Genomic DNA, 16519 nt, shown 5'->3' with positions numbered 1-16519 from the left:
GCCTGGGCAACTTGGCGAGAGCTCGTCTCTACAGTAAATCAAAAAATTAGCCGGGTGTGGTGGTGCATGTCTGTGGTTCCAGCTACTTGGAAGGCTAAGGCAGAAGGATCGTCTGAGCCCAGGAGGACAAGGCTGTGGTCTAGCCTGGAAGATAGAATGAGACTCCAACTGAAAAATAATAACAACAAATAACAAAATGTGTTTTTGGGAATGAAGAAAATTAAAAAAGAAAAAATAGAGAAAACAATGAAAATCTTGATTTTCAGAAAGGTGACTGTATGCAGTTTGTTTAATTAGGCTGTCGCGCTGGTAAAAGAGAGTTTAAAGCTTACAAAATACATCAATACTAGCAGATGTGTATTACAGTAAATCTGAAGTTGTATATTCCTCTTTCTAAAGAGACATATAGTTCATGTGATTTTTAAAAAAATGATGCAAAAGGAAAAATAAAATATTTCATTACCATCAAAAGTGTGATACATACACACTTTTTTGGTTGTTCAGTGTAAGACTGGTATAGAAAGGTGGATGAAACATAAACTACTAAATAATGATAAACCATGACAGACTTACCCTATGTTTTCCTGGGACTAGGATGCCATCTCAAGTTTGAAGCACCTTTAATGCCCCAATTGTGTATCTTCTGTCTGGTTTGTAGAGAAAGAATCTCTATAAAATTTTAAATTCTACAACAAAGTGTCTACTTTTGTTTAACATTGTCTGACCTCCTTTCTCTCTGGGGATGAATCCAGTGCTGGTTGGTAAGTTACTCACCCTATCCAAGTCTCAATCTCAGCTATAAAATAGAGGAAATAAGCTGGGCATGGTGACATGCACCTGTAGTCCCAGCTACTTGGGAGGTTGAGGCAAAGGAATCCCTGCAGCCCAGGAGTTCGAGGCTGGGGTGAGCTCTGGTTGTGACTGCACTCCAGCCTGGGTAACAGAGCAAGACCTCATCTCTAAAAAAAAATAAAATAAAGTAAAAACATAAAACAGGGGAAATTATCTGTGAGGACAGGTGAGAGCATACAGTATTCATGCATATCATGAGAACAGCAGGACTTGAACTTGTTTGCTCTGGCCATCATCATCCATTTACATGACAAGTCTAGAGGGAATAATAAGTCTGTTTATTAAAATTATTTACATCTGAGAAACATCCAGGTGAGTTTGAGTTGAATTCTAAAAGATGACCAGGCATGGTGGTTCACGCCTGTAATCCCAGAACTTTGGGAGACTGAGGAGGGAGGAATGCTTGAGGCCAGGAGTTCTGAGACTCTCCTGGGCAATATAGCAAGACTCTGTCGCTACAGAAAAAGAATTATCTAGGTGTGGTGGTATGCGCCTGTTGTTCCAGTTACTCAGGAGGCTGAAGTGGGAGGATGGCTTGAGACCAGGAGTTTGAGCCTGCAGTGAGCTATGATTGTGCCGCTGTACTCTAGACTGTAGGACAGAGTGAGACACTGTCTCAAAAAAAAAACAAAAAAAAACCACACACACACACACACACAAAATTCAACTGTATCTTAGCTTTCATACAATGCATTTCTGTCTAATACATCTCTCGCAGACATCACCAGTTACATACAATATCCCTATGTTGATGACAGACTTCCATCTATTATGATGTCATCCAGCACTTTATGGTAAGATTTCTTGTGATTTTTTTTCTGGCCACAGTCTGAAGGGTGACTGCTGTGGAGTAAAACCTACCACACTATCAAAATATGTAACTGAAGGATTACACTATGACCACCTCTGATTTTATTTCTGTGTTGCGGCCTTGAGTAGCGATGAATAAATATTCTACATTATGTCGTAAGACTTCTGGTCCAAGAAGTAATATATTCTGCAACCTCATCGACAGAATTGCTAAAAGACCCTCCTTGCAGTTTTTGAGTGGGTGGGGATACCACTGTTATGAACCCAGGATTTACAGAACGCTGGCAAAAATTCTGAGGTATGTCGACCTGGATGGGTTCGACGTCTTACTCACAGATTATATTGCATTTGTGGAAAAATCAGGATACCGTTTGAGACTAAGTTTTAAACTTGAATTCACGGAGATATGTGTGAATACAATTCTGTACTGGATTTTTGCCAGAAAAGGTAATCCTGACTTCGTGGAACTGCTTCTCAAGAAGACAAAAGACTATGTTCAAGATAGAAGTTGTAACCTGGCATTAATCTGGAGGTAATAAGCTCATGCGTTTTCACCATAGATGGATAATTTATCTGTAAAAAGTTATAGCACTTTTTCCTAAAATTAATAGGTAGAGTGGTTATATATAGATAAGGCATTCTGTCTATGTGTTCGCCTCTTCATTCTGTGCTGTTTCTACCTATATGTATATTATTATGTTCCAATAAGTTGTTAGTGGTTGTGCTCTATACAGCTTGCAGGTTAGTGTTCAAGGTAACACAGTGTTAGAGACCTAGGTTCCTCTAACTAAACAAAGACATTGTTTGTGTCATACTGGGGTCTCTTCTCTGAGAAGCCTGAGCTTGTGCATATATAATATATATGAAGTTGACTTTCAAAATACAATTGAGTATATACACATCCTCACTTAGTGACACTTATTTGACTCAGTAATCCCCTACTTGTGTGTTAAACATTGATAAATTTGACCCCAAATTTTCCAGAATTGAGCATGATGAAAGTCAAGTACCTGATGCCATCTATTAGAGCCACATTTTTACAGTCTGAACACGTTGATCTACCTGATAAGCACTCTTCAGGATCTTACAAAAATCAAACCTCCAATGTGACCTCTCTGCCATCTGTGATGTAGATTCTAAAGTTGTCTAGCTTGCACTAACTCCAGCTTATTCTTTGGTTTTAAGTATTAGTTTGACCGGAACATATATGCATTTGTTCATTCATTCAACGAAGTGCTTAGTGATCACCTTACCGTGAAAGATTTACACTAGGCACAATAATAGGAACATGCAAGCAGTGAAAACCAAACAGACAAGATGAGTTAAACTGTTTCCTGAGGGGAACCATTCCTTTGCTGGTGGGGCCCTTCTTTTTTCTAGTTATTCACTTTTCCTCAAATATCTCACTCAGTCCCGTGACTTTAAATACTATGTACATCCTGGTGACTCCAAATCTTTATCTCCATCCCTGACCTCCCATCTGACTCCGACTCCTTCTATATTTAGCTGTGTGCTTGACATTGCCACTCGGCATCTCAAAATGAATAGGAACTAAACAGAATATTGATCTAACTCACACCACTCCCTGCCAACCTGTTCCTCCCCCCAAATTCCCACCTGATTAACAGACTGTTGCTCCAGGCAGCGAAATCTAGGATTTATTCTTGATTCTTCCCTTTTCTTCCACACATCAACAAGTCCTTTTAAGTTCACCTCTAAAGTTATCCCAGTTTGCTCTGTCTTTCCGTGTCCTCTCCTGCATTTCTAACCTGGGTGAACTACCATCCCCTCTCGCCTAGACACCTGCAATAGACCGTTTCAGTCTCCCAGCTTCCATCCCTCTTTCTCCACCCCTGTAACCTATTCTTGACTCAGAAGCCTGACTGATCTTTTAAAAACATAAAATAGCTCTCTTACACACAATTAAAGTCCTCCAAAGCTTTTCCACTATACGTGTATAAATTCAAACAATACCTGGCAGTAGTGGGAAACTGCCAGGGCAGTGGGGGGGCACACCTCAGTAAGGGTACCTGATCTCAAACCAGGTGATGTGGGAACCAAAGTGATGCCCAAACTTTACCTGCACAATGGCCATTTGTATACCTAAACCTGAACTGCCCCATACAACATAAAAAAATTCAAGCAATACCCTCTTTTTAAAAACAGTACATGGACAAGGCCTTAGTATTCCTCCAAACCCAGTCTCAGGTCACTCCACCCTCTTGAACACAGTATTCTAGCCATGTAGACCTTGTTTCTTGAGTACTTTCAAGTCCGCTCCTGCCATAAGGCCTCTTAATTGCTCTGCCTGAAAAAAATCTCTTCCCTTGGCTCTTCCTATGGCTAAATCCTCCTTCTCAGTCGGGTCACAGTAGAAATATGACCTCCTTACAGAAGCCTTTCCTCATCACTAGAACATGAATCAGAAGCCAGCCATGATCAGAGCTATGTTCACTGTCTGCACAGCCTTGATCTCTGATCTGGTTATTTGCTGTCCATGTTTTCAATGAATCTCTGTTCATCGTTTGTCATCACTAAGAATAAGCTCTGAAAGTGCAGAGTAGGAACCTTGGCTACTCCTGTTATCACTGGGTCATCAGTACCTAGAATATGCCAGAATATGCCAGATGTTCATCAAAATTTTGTTGAGTGAAGAAGTGATTTTTTGTTCAGCTTTATTCAATCATTCTTCCTCATAGTGCACTGAAATCTGCCTCATTTCTACAGCTCTGCCTTTGTAGATATGAAGAACACATTCAGCTTATTCTCCCGTCTATAAGAAAACTCTCAAATATCTGAACACATCTAGTATGTTTACATAATGGATACCTGAGGTTTCTTATGCTCTGTTGCTCTTTATTTCCACAATAGCATTTTTTGTTGGTCACCCTTCCTCATTTACACTCCAGTTTGGTGATCTCCCTGTTTTCTCTCCCTGCAGGAAAGAAGTTAGAATTAATAGGGGAAAGAAACTTAAGTTTGTTTGTTATTACAACAATCCTGCAACAAACATCTAAATGCCACTGTGTGACAGACTGTAGTCCAAGGGAGATGATGTTATTCAGTTAAAATAACAATAATTTATTAAGCATTTTCTAAGTGCCAGGCACTGCTGAGAAACAAAACAGACATATTTTCTGATTTTCGTAAGCTCATATACAAGTGAGGCATAAATGTAAAAACAATTATTTCACTCGAAGTATAAAACAGAAGCACAAACAAGTAGAAACAGCATCAGAGGAAGGATGCTGTTGACACCACTGGGGAAAACTATGTATCTGAGAAGACTCTCTTGAAGAGGTAAAGTCTTAAATTGATGTTTAAAAGATGAGAATGGTCCCTTTCTTTCCTTTGAAGAAATGGCATCATGGTAGGAGGGTGACAAACACCAAGAGACACACAAACAACATGTTGAATCCAGTGACTACAGGCAGTTTAGTGATAGCTAAGGGTGAGATGGAAATTATGTACGGGGAGAGATGAAGTCTGGATATGAAACCTTGAAGGACTTTGTAGGCCACACTGAGGAATATGAAATTTACAGCATGGGTGATGCCTGTCCAGTGAAGGTCAAACTTGGAGGAATAAAAAGATTCTTCAGCAAGCCAGGCACAGTGACTCACACCTGTCATCACAGCACTTTGGGAGGCTGAGGCGAGAGGATTGCCTGAGTCCCGGGATTTGAGACCAGTCTGGGCCACTTGGCGAGACCTCATCTCTACAATAAATCATAAAATTAGCCAGGCATGGTGGTGCCCACCTGTAATTCCAGCTATTTGGAAGGCTGAGGCAGAAGGATTACCTGAGCCCAGCAGGTTGAGGCCGCGCTGGCCATGAGTGTGCCACTGCACTCTAGCCTGGGTGACAGAATGAGACATTTTCAGATAGAATAACAGACATAGTGAGTGATAAGAAGTGGAGAATCAAAGAGAAGAAAGGGGTCATCTTCAGATTTCCAAATGTTGAGATGGGTTGAAGGTTCTATTAGTTTCCCATTGCAACAAATTGCCACAAACGCAGTGTCTTAAAACAATAATACAAGTTTATCACTTTATAGTTATAGAAGTCAGAAATACAAAATGAATCTTATATGGTTAAAATCAAGGAGTTAGCAGGCCTGGTCCCCTGTGGAGGTACTAGGGGAGAATCTGCTTTTTTGCCTTTGCTAACTTCTGGAGCCCACCTGCATTTCTTGGCTCATGGCCTCTCCATCTTCAAAGCCAGCACTAGAGTGTCATCATATCTCCGTCAAGGACTCTGCTTTCATCATTCTCTGATACTTCTTATAAGGACTCTTGCAATTATACCGGCCAGCCTGTATAATCTTCCCATCTCAAGATCCTTATCTTAATCACATCTGCAAAATCTCTTTTGCCAAACTAAAGGGCCATTCTTCAACCTACCATGATGCTCATGCCACAAAACCTATCAGGATAAGACACTACAAGGGAACTGTTGAGTCAGTTTTGGACATAAGAGTTTGCATTGCCTAGGGGTATCCAGGTAGAGAGGTGCTCTGGATGTCGAGCTAGATGAGGAGGACCCCAAAATACTTGGAATTTATTTATGAACAATTGTGCATTCTTGCACATTTAAACTTGTCAACTTCAAAGTAAACTCTGATGCAACACACCTATCGAGATGTCTTTTTCACTGTTTAGAATAATTTTTGAACTTGTCGGTTTCGACGCCATTTAGTGTGTCTGTCATTTTTTGTTCCACTTCTTCTGCATTGGCAAGATGTTTCTCTTGGAGACCTTTTTTTAATCAGGAAAAGAGCAACAGAAAAGGCACTTGGGGCAAGAGAGGGCGGATGGGGAGGGTGGGGCCTAGGAGTCATGCCATTCCGTAGCACAGCTACTGAACACTCAGCAGGTGCATTCACGAATCCCCCATCATGAACCGGGCAGACACGTTTAAAGAGCGCAGAGAGAGAAATACACGGAAGCCAAACGCAGCCTCTTTCAGCAGTGCTAGCTGGAACACTGATGCCAGTGGGTTCCTAGAACACTCACCTTGCGGGGGAAGCCTTCACCGTAGGAGGAAAGCCCTCCAGAAAATAATTCGGCGTTTCTTTGGGTTCCTCCTCATATAGTGCCAACACTGGTGTCTTCCTTATACCTCACAGCTAATCTGCTAGGCTATCTGTTGGTTCTACCTGCAAACACTATGCAGAATCTTGCCAGCTCAACTGCAATCACCCCGTTCCAAGCTAAAAGGTTTCCTTCCTTCTATCTTATAGCAAAGGCCAGGTAACACTACTCTTCTACGCAAAACCTCCAAAGGCGCGTCCATTCCATTCAGAGCGAAAGGTGAGGTTCCTGCGGTGACCCTAGGCTCTCCATGCTGTGACGTCTCATCCCTCCCGTCTTCTCAGCCCATCTGGCTCCCTGGTCTTCCCTCATCACTCCGGGCTCCCTCTCCTGTTGGGAATAATCAGGCAAACGAAATTGGTCAAAAGGCCACGTATACTTGCCTAGATGTTAAGGGCAGAGAAAGAGGTGCCCGTAAAAGACGGTTGAGGAGGAAGAGCCAAGGAGACAGATTGGTAACTTCAAGGGATGGGTCTGGCTGAGAAAAACAGTTTCAAGAAAGTCAACTGTGTTCAATATCACAGAATTAAAATGATTATGGAGAGGCATCTACCAAATTTTTCAGCTAGAAACCAGAGGAGAATAAGTAGGAAAAAGTTTAGAAATAATTATAGCTACAAAACTGAATCATTCTCTGCATATCTGTATGGAAATATTATGCCCAGTTTCATAAGCATATATGACAGGTTTACAGATACAGAGGGTTCAGTTCATTAACCTCACATTTAAAAACCAATTCTTGCTTTGCTTGCTTCACTCCGTCCATATAAGTACTTTATAATTAACTGTCAGTACAGATTAAGCAAATTTTGGTTTACAGTAACATACTCTTTAAACATGAGAATTAATCATATGCCATTTGGGTGCAGATTAGACTTTTGAACCTCATTTTAAACCTATTTGAGTTTTAGTCATATTTTTGACATTTTTCTTGTATTCATTCAAAATCTTCTAAAGGTAACGTCACTCTTAATATCTTAGAATCAACTAATTATCTTAAATCTTAATAATGACCACTTATGGCATATTTTGTCCCCAAAGTCTCCTGCATGCCCATACTTATTTGGCTCTTAAGTCAAATATCTTCTTAAGAACCAGCAAGATGAATAAATTAAATTTCCTTTGAAAGTTTAAATGATTGCACATCAACAAAAATCCTGCTAGGCTTAAAAGCTGAAGAATATATTTTAAGATATATATGAATATATGTGTTATATATGCGTGTGTTAAATATATCATATGATAGTAAAACATTTTTGGTCAACAAATATTTGAGTGCCTACTATGGACTCAGCATTGTTCTGGGCACTTGGGGATGTAGTAGGGAGTAAAGATAAAAATTACTGCCCTTTAGGAGCTTATATTTTTAAAAATCACCTTGATCAACCACTTATTTTGAAGATGAGAAAATGAAAGTTTAGAGATGTTAAGTAAGTTTTCCAAAATGTTAAGAGTCAATGGAGGGACATACTAAGAGCCATGAGAAGAAAGAGAATGATAAAGGTCATCAAAGAAGACTTCACAAAAGAGTTTATTATATAAGGACTTATATAATGGGCTAGACTTGTCCCAGAGTTGGAAAAAAGGAGAATATACACAATGCAAAGAAATGTGAAAGAGTTGGATACAGTGTATACCAATGACGGGTAATAAGAGGAAGTAGTTTAGGAGTTCTGCATGCTGGAAGTGTAGTGAAAAGGATGAGATGTCCAGGACGTTATTGGTCTGGAGATGATTCTCTATCTATCGATCGATCATCTATATCTACCTACCAATATATCTACTTATATCTATCTATCTGATCATCTATCATGCCAGTGGCAAAGGTTTGAGAAAAAATCACATTTAGATTTCTGTAATTCTGCTTTTTACTACGTCACATTCTCTCTCTTTTTTTTTTAATTAAAAAATCCTGGCATTTCAAACCTTGGCTAAACTTTGGAGATAAACTAGTTGGTCTCGTGATTTTCAGCTATACTTCTTGGAGTTCCTAAAAAGAGACCCAGGAGGGGGAGGGCCCTAGAATCCTCAAATCCACTTCAAACAGAGATACTCTTGTTTCTTTAGCCTTATAGTTTCTTAGCTTTTTATAGAATTCTTTAGCTATAAACAATTTGAAACCAGCTCATTTAATGCAAAACATTTTGTAAAAGAAAATAGGACTTATTGAGAGGATAGAAAAGCTCCCAGAGTGGGAGGGGACCTGAGGGGGTTGCCCCAGAACATTTATTTTATATAGCTAGTTCAGGTATAACAAGCCTCCAATGTTGGTTTATGCTTGTGCCTATAACATTGTTTCCAGTCTTTTTATTGGAAAACACCTAATACTTTTCCAAGTCTTATTTCCTCAATAACCTACAGGAAATGACTGTTCCAGCAGAGTCAAGTACCCCTCCTCAGTACCTCTACAGTCCCCTGGGCATGCTTCTATCAGTGTGATGATCACCTTGTCTTGTATTTATTGAATGACTTATGTTTCCCTTGCATCTTTCCCTACATCTTTCATTTCTATACATCTACTCCTCAGCACACTCTAGACAAGCAGGTGTTAAAGAAATGAGTTAATGAAGGAATGAACCAATCAGTATCTAAATACATAAGGAAACTGATGCATAGAGAGGCCGACTTACCTAAGATCACACTGCTAGTTAGGAGAGTCAAAGTGCAGAACGCAGAACACTTGTCTGCACTGTTTGTATCATTATACCTTGCTGTCCCCCATCTTAATTAAGTAGAGGAACACAATCTTGAAGTTTCCTTTTTTGCATAAGACTATTCTTGTTTTGTATAGTTGTCTAAAATCAATACTTGTATTTTGTATGTGTTCTGCAGATTGTAAGTAGTTTATTAGGCCAGTCTAGAGAATTCCAGAGGCACAGATTATTTATAAAATGTCCCTTTTCTTAATCCTAAAAACTATATTACTTGGCAAAATTAGGGCTAGCTAGTGTAAAATTGCCTACAATCATGTTTACATTTACACTACCAATCCAATAGCGAGCAGAAAGTTCTATTAAATGAAAAAATTGCAAGCACTATATAGCATCAGAAAAAAACCACAAAATTTTCATTTCTTCCATAACAAAAAAGAAATTTTTATGTTTTGCCATCATGTGGCACTGCAGGACAAGCAAAATTTCAGAAAAGTATCAAAACTTTACTGAAGAAGAAAAATAAAACTCTTCCCTGGAGGGACCTGATATGATTCTCACTACAACTTACACTTCCTACCCCCAGAACACTAAATCTAATGCTATGAAAGTGAAAAAAATAAAATCAAGGTAGTTGCATTTATTCCTTTTCTATGTAATCTTCAAACTCAATTCAAGCTCATGTTTGTTGTATAATTAAGAACAAATGGGTCACAATTATTTTCTATCAATAAAGTTAAAATTTAAAAATCTGTTCCCTCTCTACTTTAGATTTTGCAGAATCCCACCAGTTTTGTAATACTGTTTAATCAGTATGGATTTCTCAAGGAGAACTGCTACTACTAAAAGTAAACACTTTCTATACAATGTAGATATTTTCTGTTTATTTTTGTAAGTGTTAAGGGGAAGGTAAATGTTTAGTAGGAGTTTTCTTTTTTAATCCCTAGTTTTGTCTAAATTCATAGAGTGGAAAACTCCTCTTAAGACATCTATAAAGGTAAAGTTACATTTAAAACATTTAATTTTAAGATAATATTATTCTCCCATTACCGTGAAGACAAAGTCTTTGTCACATTTCTTAACTCTGTATTATGAATTTATGTTTTGTTTGATTCACAGAACTTTCACACCAGTATACTGTCCCAGCCCACTAAGTGGCATCACACCTCTCCTTTACGTAGCTCAGACGAGACAGTCTAGTATCTTAAAGATACTCATGCAGTATGGAATCTTTGAAAGAGAAGAAAATCCTACCAACATTGTCTTAACAATATTGCTCTACCCTTCAAGAGTGAGAATAATGGTTGATCATGAGTTGGTTGACATCCAGGAAGATGCCAAAACATGCTTAGAGCTATGTTCCAGAGTGCTCTCTGCCATTTCAGTCAGGGAAATAGAGGTAAGCAAAATATTGTTTTTTGGGTTTGGGTTCAAATATTAATTTGAATATTAATATTAATTTTAAGATAAAATTGTAAAGGGAAGGGTAAAGTGAACTTTTAATCTATCGATTACATTCAATGACAAATTAATTATTGAGTATATGCTAATTAGATACTTCCACCTCTATACCATGAGTCTGGTGAGCACAGAGATGGTCTATTTTACATGCTCCAGCAATTATCCCAAGCACCCAGGACAATGCTGAGCATATATTAGATATTCTTTAATAGCTGATGATTCAACAAGGGTATCTGCATAATTAACATGTGTATACCTAACCCTGAGTTGTACCCCACATATTTTCAAAAAAAGTTGATGATTGAATACATAATGAATACTTTGTGCATGCAATATAAATATATAAAGAAAAGTGTCTGATATAGCCTGTGGAGTATAGGTTCTACCGGGGAATGTATGTAATACAGCAACATCTTTTCCTTGTAGGTTAACCTACTGACATTTGACCTCTGGAATTAAATCTTTTAAAAAATACCTTTCCAAACCTTTAAAAGACATACTGTATTTTCATTTAGATAGGCTTCCAGTCATGTCTTCTTTGTGTGAAGTTTTACTCTACAAGGGTTGGAATCACCTGGGAAACTTGTGGGATTCACACTGTCTATGTCCAACCCCAAACAACTGAATCAGAATTTCTGTAGTAGGTCCTGAGCAGTGGTATGTTTTACGGTCTCCCAGATGATTTCAGTGTATGGCCAAGTTGACAATAACTACTCCAGTAGGAGAAGCTGAATAAGTATAAGTACAATCTACCTAAAAATTGTCCAGATTCATAGTTGTAAAAAAAATCTGCCTTGTGCCCTTAGACATATTATTTAAACTTCATTGTTGTGAAAATAAAATGGGAATAAAATACCTGCCTCCATTGAAAATGCTTTGGGAAATAAGCCAAAAGGTTATAACATTTGAAAACTATTTTCTGAATTTAAATAAAAAATAATCCAAATTACAAAACATGACAAAGGCAAAATGTTTCCCTTTTCTTCAGACACAGCTGAGTTTAGGAAGACGTCCAATTATTCCAAATTGGTTGGATTACATTCCTTCAACAAGATACAAAGATCCATGCGAACTATTACATCTTTGCAGAATAACCATCAGGACTCAACTGTTAATCAACAACATGCTCCCAAATGGAATATTTTCACTTCTACTTCCTGTTCGCCTGCAGAACTACTTGAATTTAGAAAGCTAATACATGTCGTTATCCTAAGTTCCTTAAGGATGCTCACCAACGTATAGTTTAGAAGTTAATAAACTATTAACTTCATGTAAGTTTTTATTGTATTGGACATTCATTTAAAAATGATATTTTCACATGACATATTAAATGCATCACTTTTAATAAATATGTGACTCTGCCCAATACCCTCTATGCAGTGGGATAAATTATATGTATTTTGATATAAAAAAGAACAATTTTGATCCAATATTACATCAAAATGAAAATTGTTACCTGTTAAATATGTATGTTCTTTGGTCACAAAGGAACTTATCTAAAAAAATGAGAATTTACTCAAAGACAATTTTTAGCTCTTTTTAAAGAAATACCTAGGTTCCTAGACTTTTCTCTCTGTAGCTATGTGGCACAGCATGTAATACAAAGATAGAATTGGAAGATAGTTCTTCATAGATCTTTCGTGTTTCTGTTTAAAGAGCAGAAGATTAATTTCCATTTCTTTCTCTTTCCTTTTTTTTTTTTTTGAGGAAACAGGATTTATTGCGGGGACAGAAAAGCTCCCACAGTGGGAAGGGACCCGAGGGGGCTGCCCAATTTCCATTTCTTATAAACTAGCTTTTCAATGATGTTTGTGTAGTAAGCAGCCTTGAAAGACAGAAACACTGTCTCCCTCTAGAGCAGAGAACAGATTTGTTTGCGGTCTAGTATAAAGGTAATGTCTTCCTCTGGGGCAGAATTTGAGCGAGTTTTCTTGAGGTTCATGATAACATACTGGAAATTCCCGAGCTCAGGGCTCCTCCTCAGCTAGGATACAAAGCCGCTGCATTTACATTCACTTGAACCACTCCACATCTTCAAGGGTGGGTGCGGGAGGCATCGACAAAAGCTAGAGCCTCATGCTGCTTGCTGCGCAATTCATGATAAAGTCCTTTGTTTCCAACCCAAGAGTCCCTTGTCTTCTGACAGCAGACATGAAACCGTGGAAGGCTAAACTGCTCGTCTGCAATTAGAATAAAAGCCTCAGACTCTGCACAGTTCTTGACAATAAGCTTCTGTCCCCACCGCATCACTGTATACTTCAGAGCCCATCTTAGCAAGTTATGGCAGACAGTGGCAGTTTCCATCGTCTACTTGCAATCTGGGAACTATTAAACTGTTGACAATTCATAGCAAAAGGGTGCTCACTCTGGTCCCAGAGTAACATAATCAACTGTGTGAATATTATCATCAGAGTTTCTAAAGAACAGAATGTAAATAGCCAAGCAGTAAAGACATGGAACAAGGTTACTAGATTACTTGCTTTTTCTTTCCCTCTACTTTAGTTTAAGAGAAGAACAAATGCATTATAGGATTAAATTACAGAAATGTGTATTTATACGCTTAATTAAAATACATGTAATTCTAACTGAGCATATTTTAAGCCTGTAATATAGAGGAAGTTCACACTATACAGAGTAAACTCACATTTGAGATAGTTATCTATTTAGGTTAAAAATACATGACAGTATATAAGCTTACCTGGTAGGGGAGATACCATGATCACAAAACTGTGTGTTAGTATAAAGAAAGCCCCAAAGCTACCTTTGGTCCAGCATTTGAAGAAACACTAGATTGCTGATTCAGATGAAGTGACTTATCTGGGAATGTACTTCATCACATCATTTTGCCATTTATTCTCTGATGTCCATCCTTCTCTTCTGAACATAGCCCATACCTATTCTAGAGTGTGAGCAGTAAACAGCATCTAAGTTCCAGGAACTTGTTCCTACTGGAATTCTGATTGCTGCCGTATTTCTCAACATGATTGATGGCATCACCACCCAGAACCAAATTTTACTCTTCCCTTCTATATTAGTTTTCCAGAATTGCCATAACAAAGAACCACAAACTAGGTACTTTGTTTCTTGTCTCACAGTTCTGGAACTCAGAAGTCCAAAATCAAGGTGTCCTAGGGAGGGCCATGCTTCCTTCGAAGTTTGCAGGACAACCCTCCCTTCTTTCTGGCTTCTGGGGGCTTGGGCTATCTTTGGGGTTCCTCGGCTTGCAGATGCATCACCCCAGTCTTCTGTCTTTCTACAGTGTCCCCCTGCATCTCCACATGGTCATCTTTTTATAAGGACAACTGTCACATTGGATTAGGGGCCCATCCTACTTCAGTATTACCTCATCTTATTGAATTACCATTTCCCAAAATGGTCATAATCTGAGGTATTGAGGGTTAGCAATTGAACATATCTTTTTTGTGGGGGGGGGGACAAAATCGATTCATAACACCTTTCCCTCACTAAAATATCAGATCAGTCACTAAATCCTAATCGTGTTTAAGTCAAAGTCTTCTCTCCCTCACCACCTACTTTACTCACTGCACTCTCTTCTCCCACACCCATCTGTTCCATTTTCATCATTTCTACATTTAAACCTCGTCAACTATACCAAAGTAGTCTTTTAAATTATTTGGTCTCCTTGACTGGTTTCAACTGCCCATCTCCAAATCATGCGTGCTATCACCCAGATGATCTTATTAAAATGCAAATCTTAGCATGTGACATCATCATTGCCACTCTCCAAACCTCCAACAATAAACACACCTTGAGACTCCACAGTGGTTTACAGGAGAAATCAACAGGAAGTAGCATCTAGCTCCATCCTTTTGACACTCTCTTGTATACACTCTATCCTCTGGCTAAACCAAACTGCTTACTGTTTCACATCTCTTACTTATACACAGCTGATTCTTCTACCTAAAATAACTTTTGGCTGGGCATGGTGGCTCATGCCTGTAATCCCATCACTTTGGGAGGCCAGGTGGGAAGACTGCTTGGGCCAAGGAATTTGAGACCAGCCTAGGCAACTTAGTGAGAACTTGTCTCTACAAAAATTAAAAACAAATTAGCCAGGTGTGGTGACCTGTGCCTTTAGTTCCAGCTACTTGGGAGGTAGAGGCAAAAGGATCACCTACGGCTAGGAATCTGAGGCTGCAGTGAGCCACGATTGCGCCACTGCACTCCAGCCTGGGTGACAGAGTGAGAACCTGACTCAAAAAAAAAAATGACCTTTCCTTCCTAAATACCTGACATATTTTATCCTTTAAAAACTCCCTTTGGCCCACAAAGATGATATACTCTTTGTTCCATTACCTTAATTCATCCCATGGCTTCTATACTTACCACACGGCTTTCCAATCCTAATGCATGTGCCTTTGCTCTTTACTACACTTGAGATCCTCAGAGTCAGACGTCCTATGCTGTACTCCTAACATCTAATATGTTGCCTGCTCCACAATAAATAGCTATTGAATAGGATTCGCTTTATGGTTTCCTATAAGGGTGACCTACTCTATAAATTTACTTAAAGGACCATATTCAGAAATGTGCTACCAAAAAGGGTAGGGTTAAAAGCTTAATTTAGGGGAAAGAGGAATAAAACATCACTGCTGGCTAAATAATTATCAGAAGAACTTTAAAATGAAAAAAATGATTTACTCACTACACAGTTATTAAACGGGCTACATTTTTAAAAAAAACAAAACTGACAATACCAAGGAACATGAGGCGCACTGGAACTCTACACATGGCGGCTGGGAACGCAGCTGCAGGTCGAGGTGCTCTGGAAACAGTTCGGCAGCTTCTTACAACGTGAAATATTCACTTCCCCCAGGATGTAGCTATTTCACTCCATTTATTCTAGATAAATGAAAATTTACTCCACAGAGACCTGTATAGAAAAACCTATAGTAGCTTTATTCATAATCACTGAAAACCTGAAACCCCAATGTCCTTCAGTGAGTGAATGAATAACGTCACATATGAACAATGGCATGCTTCTCAGCAACAAAGAGACACAACATAAATAAACTTCAAATGTATGACACAGAGTAAAAGAAGCCCGCCTCAAAAGGTTGCAAACTGTTGGGATTCCATTTGCTGGACTGGACCTTCTGGAAAAAAACAATTATAGGGAAATGAACTAGGTCGTGATTACAGGGTTTACAGTTAAGGGTTAGAGGTTAGGCACAGTGGCTCACACCTGTAATCCCAGCACTTTGGGAGGCTGAGGCAGGAGGCTGCTTGAGGTCAGGAGTTCAAGACCAGCCTGGGCAACATAGCAAGACCTTGTCTCTACAAAAATAAAAATTAAAAATTAAAAATAGAAGTTAAGGGTCAGGGAAAGATTTGACAGCACCAAGGCAGTCTTTGGGGGTGATAAAACTTTATATACTGATTTTGCTGGTGGTAACATAAATCCATAAATCTACTAAAATTTATAGAACTACACCAAATGAAGAGTTAGTTTTGCCAAATGTAAATTTAATAAATGTATCACTTCCTTAGCGTGAAGACAAGCTTTCTCCTGCATCTCTACCTACTGTACCACTGAACTTGAAAAAAGACTGTCCTATGTAGGATTTTTGGGTTTTTTTTTTGAGTGGGAGTCTCACTCTGTCGCCCAGACTGGAGTGCAGTGGCCACTCC

The 16519-nt window shown here is 38.8% G+C and overlaps 1 protein-coding gene across 1 annotated transcript; it reads left to right on the top strand.

Annotated features, from left to right (window-relative positions):
- Nucleotides 1-1664: 1664 nt before the first annotated feature.
- ASB17 (ankyrin repeat and SOCS box containing 17) lies at nt 1665-12142 on the top strand. Its single transcript, XM_008055085.1, has 3 exons — nt 1665-2194; nt 10526-10805; nt 11856-12142. Exons 1-3 carry the CDS (start codon nt 1794-1796, stop codon nt 12060-12062), a joined length of 888 nt encoding a protein of 295 aa, XP_008053276.1. The 5' UTR covers nt 1665-1793; the 3' UTR covers nt 12063-12142.
- Nucleotides 12143-16519: the final 4377 nt, after the last annotated feature.

Source organism: Carlito syrichta, unplaced genomic scaffold, assembly GCF_000164805.1.
Source record: "Carlito syrichta isolate Samal-C Ts95f unplaced genomic scaffold, Tarsius_syrichta-2.0.1 Scaffold301654, whole genome shotgun sequence".
NCBI classification, from domain to species: Eukaryota; Metazoa; Chordata; class Mammalia; order Primates; family Tarsiidae; genus Carlito; species Carlito syrichta.
The sequence above is the reverse complement of the archived record's forward strand: the minus strand, read 5'-3'. Positions and strand labels throughout refer to the sequence as shown.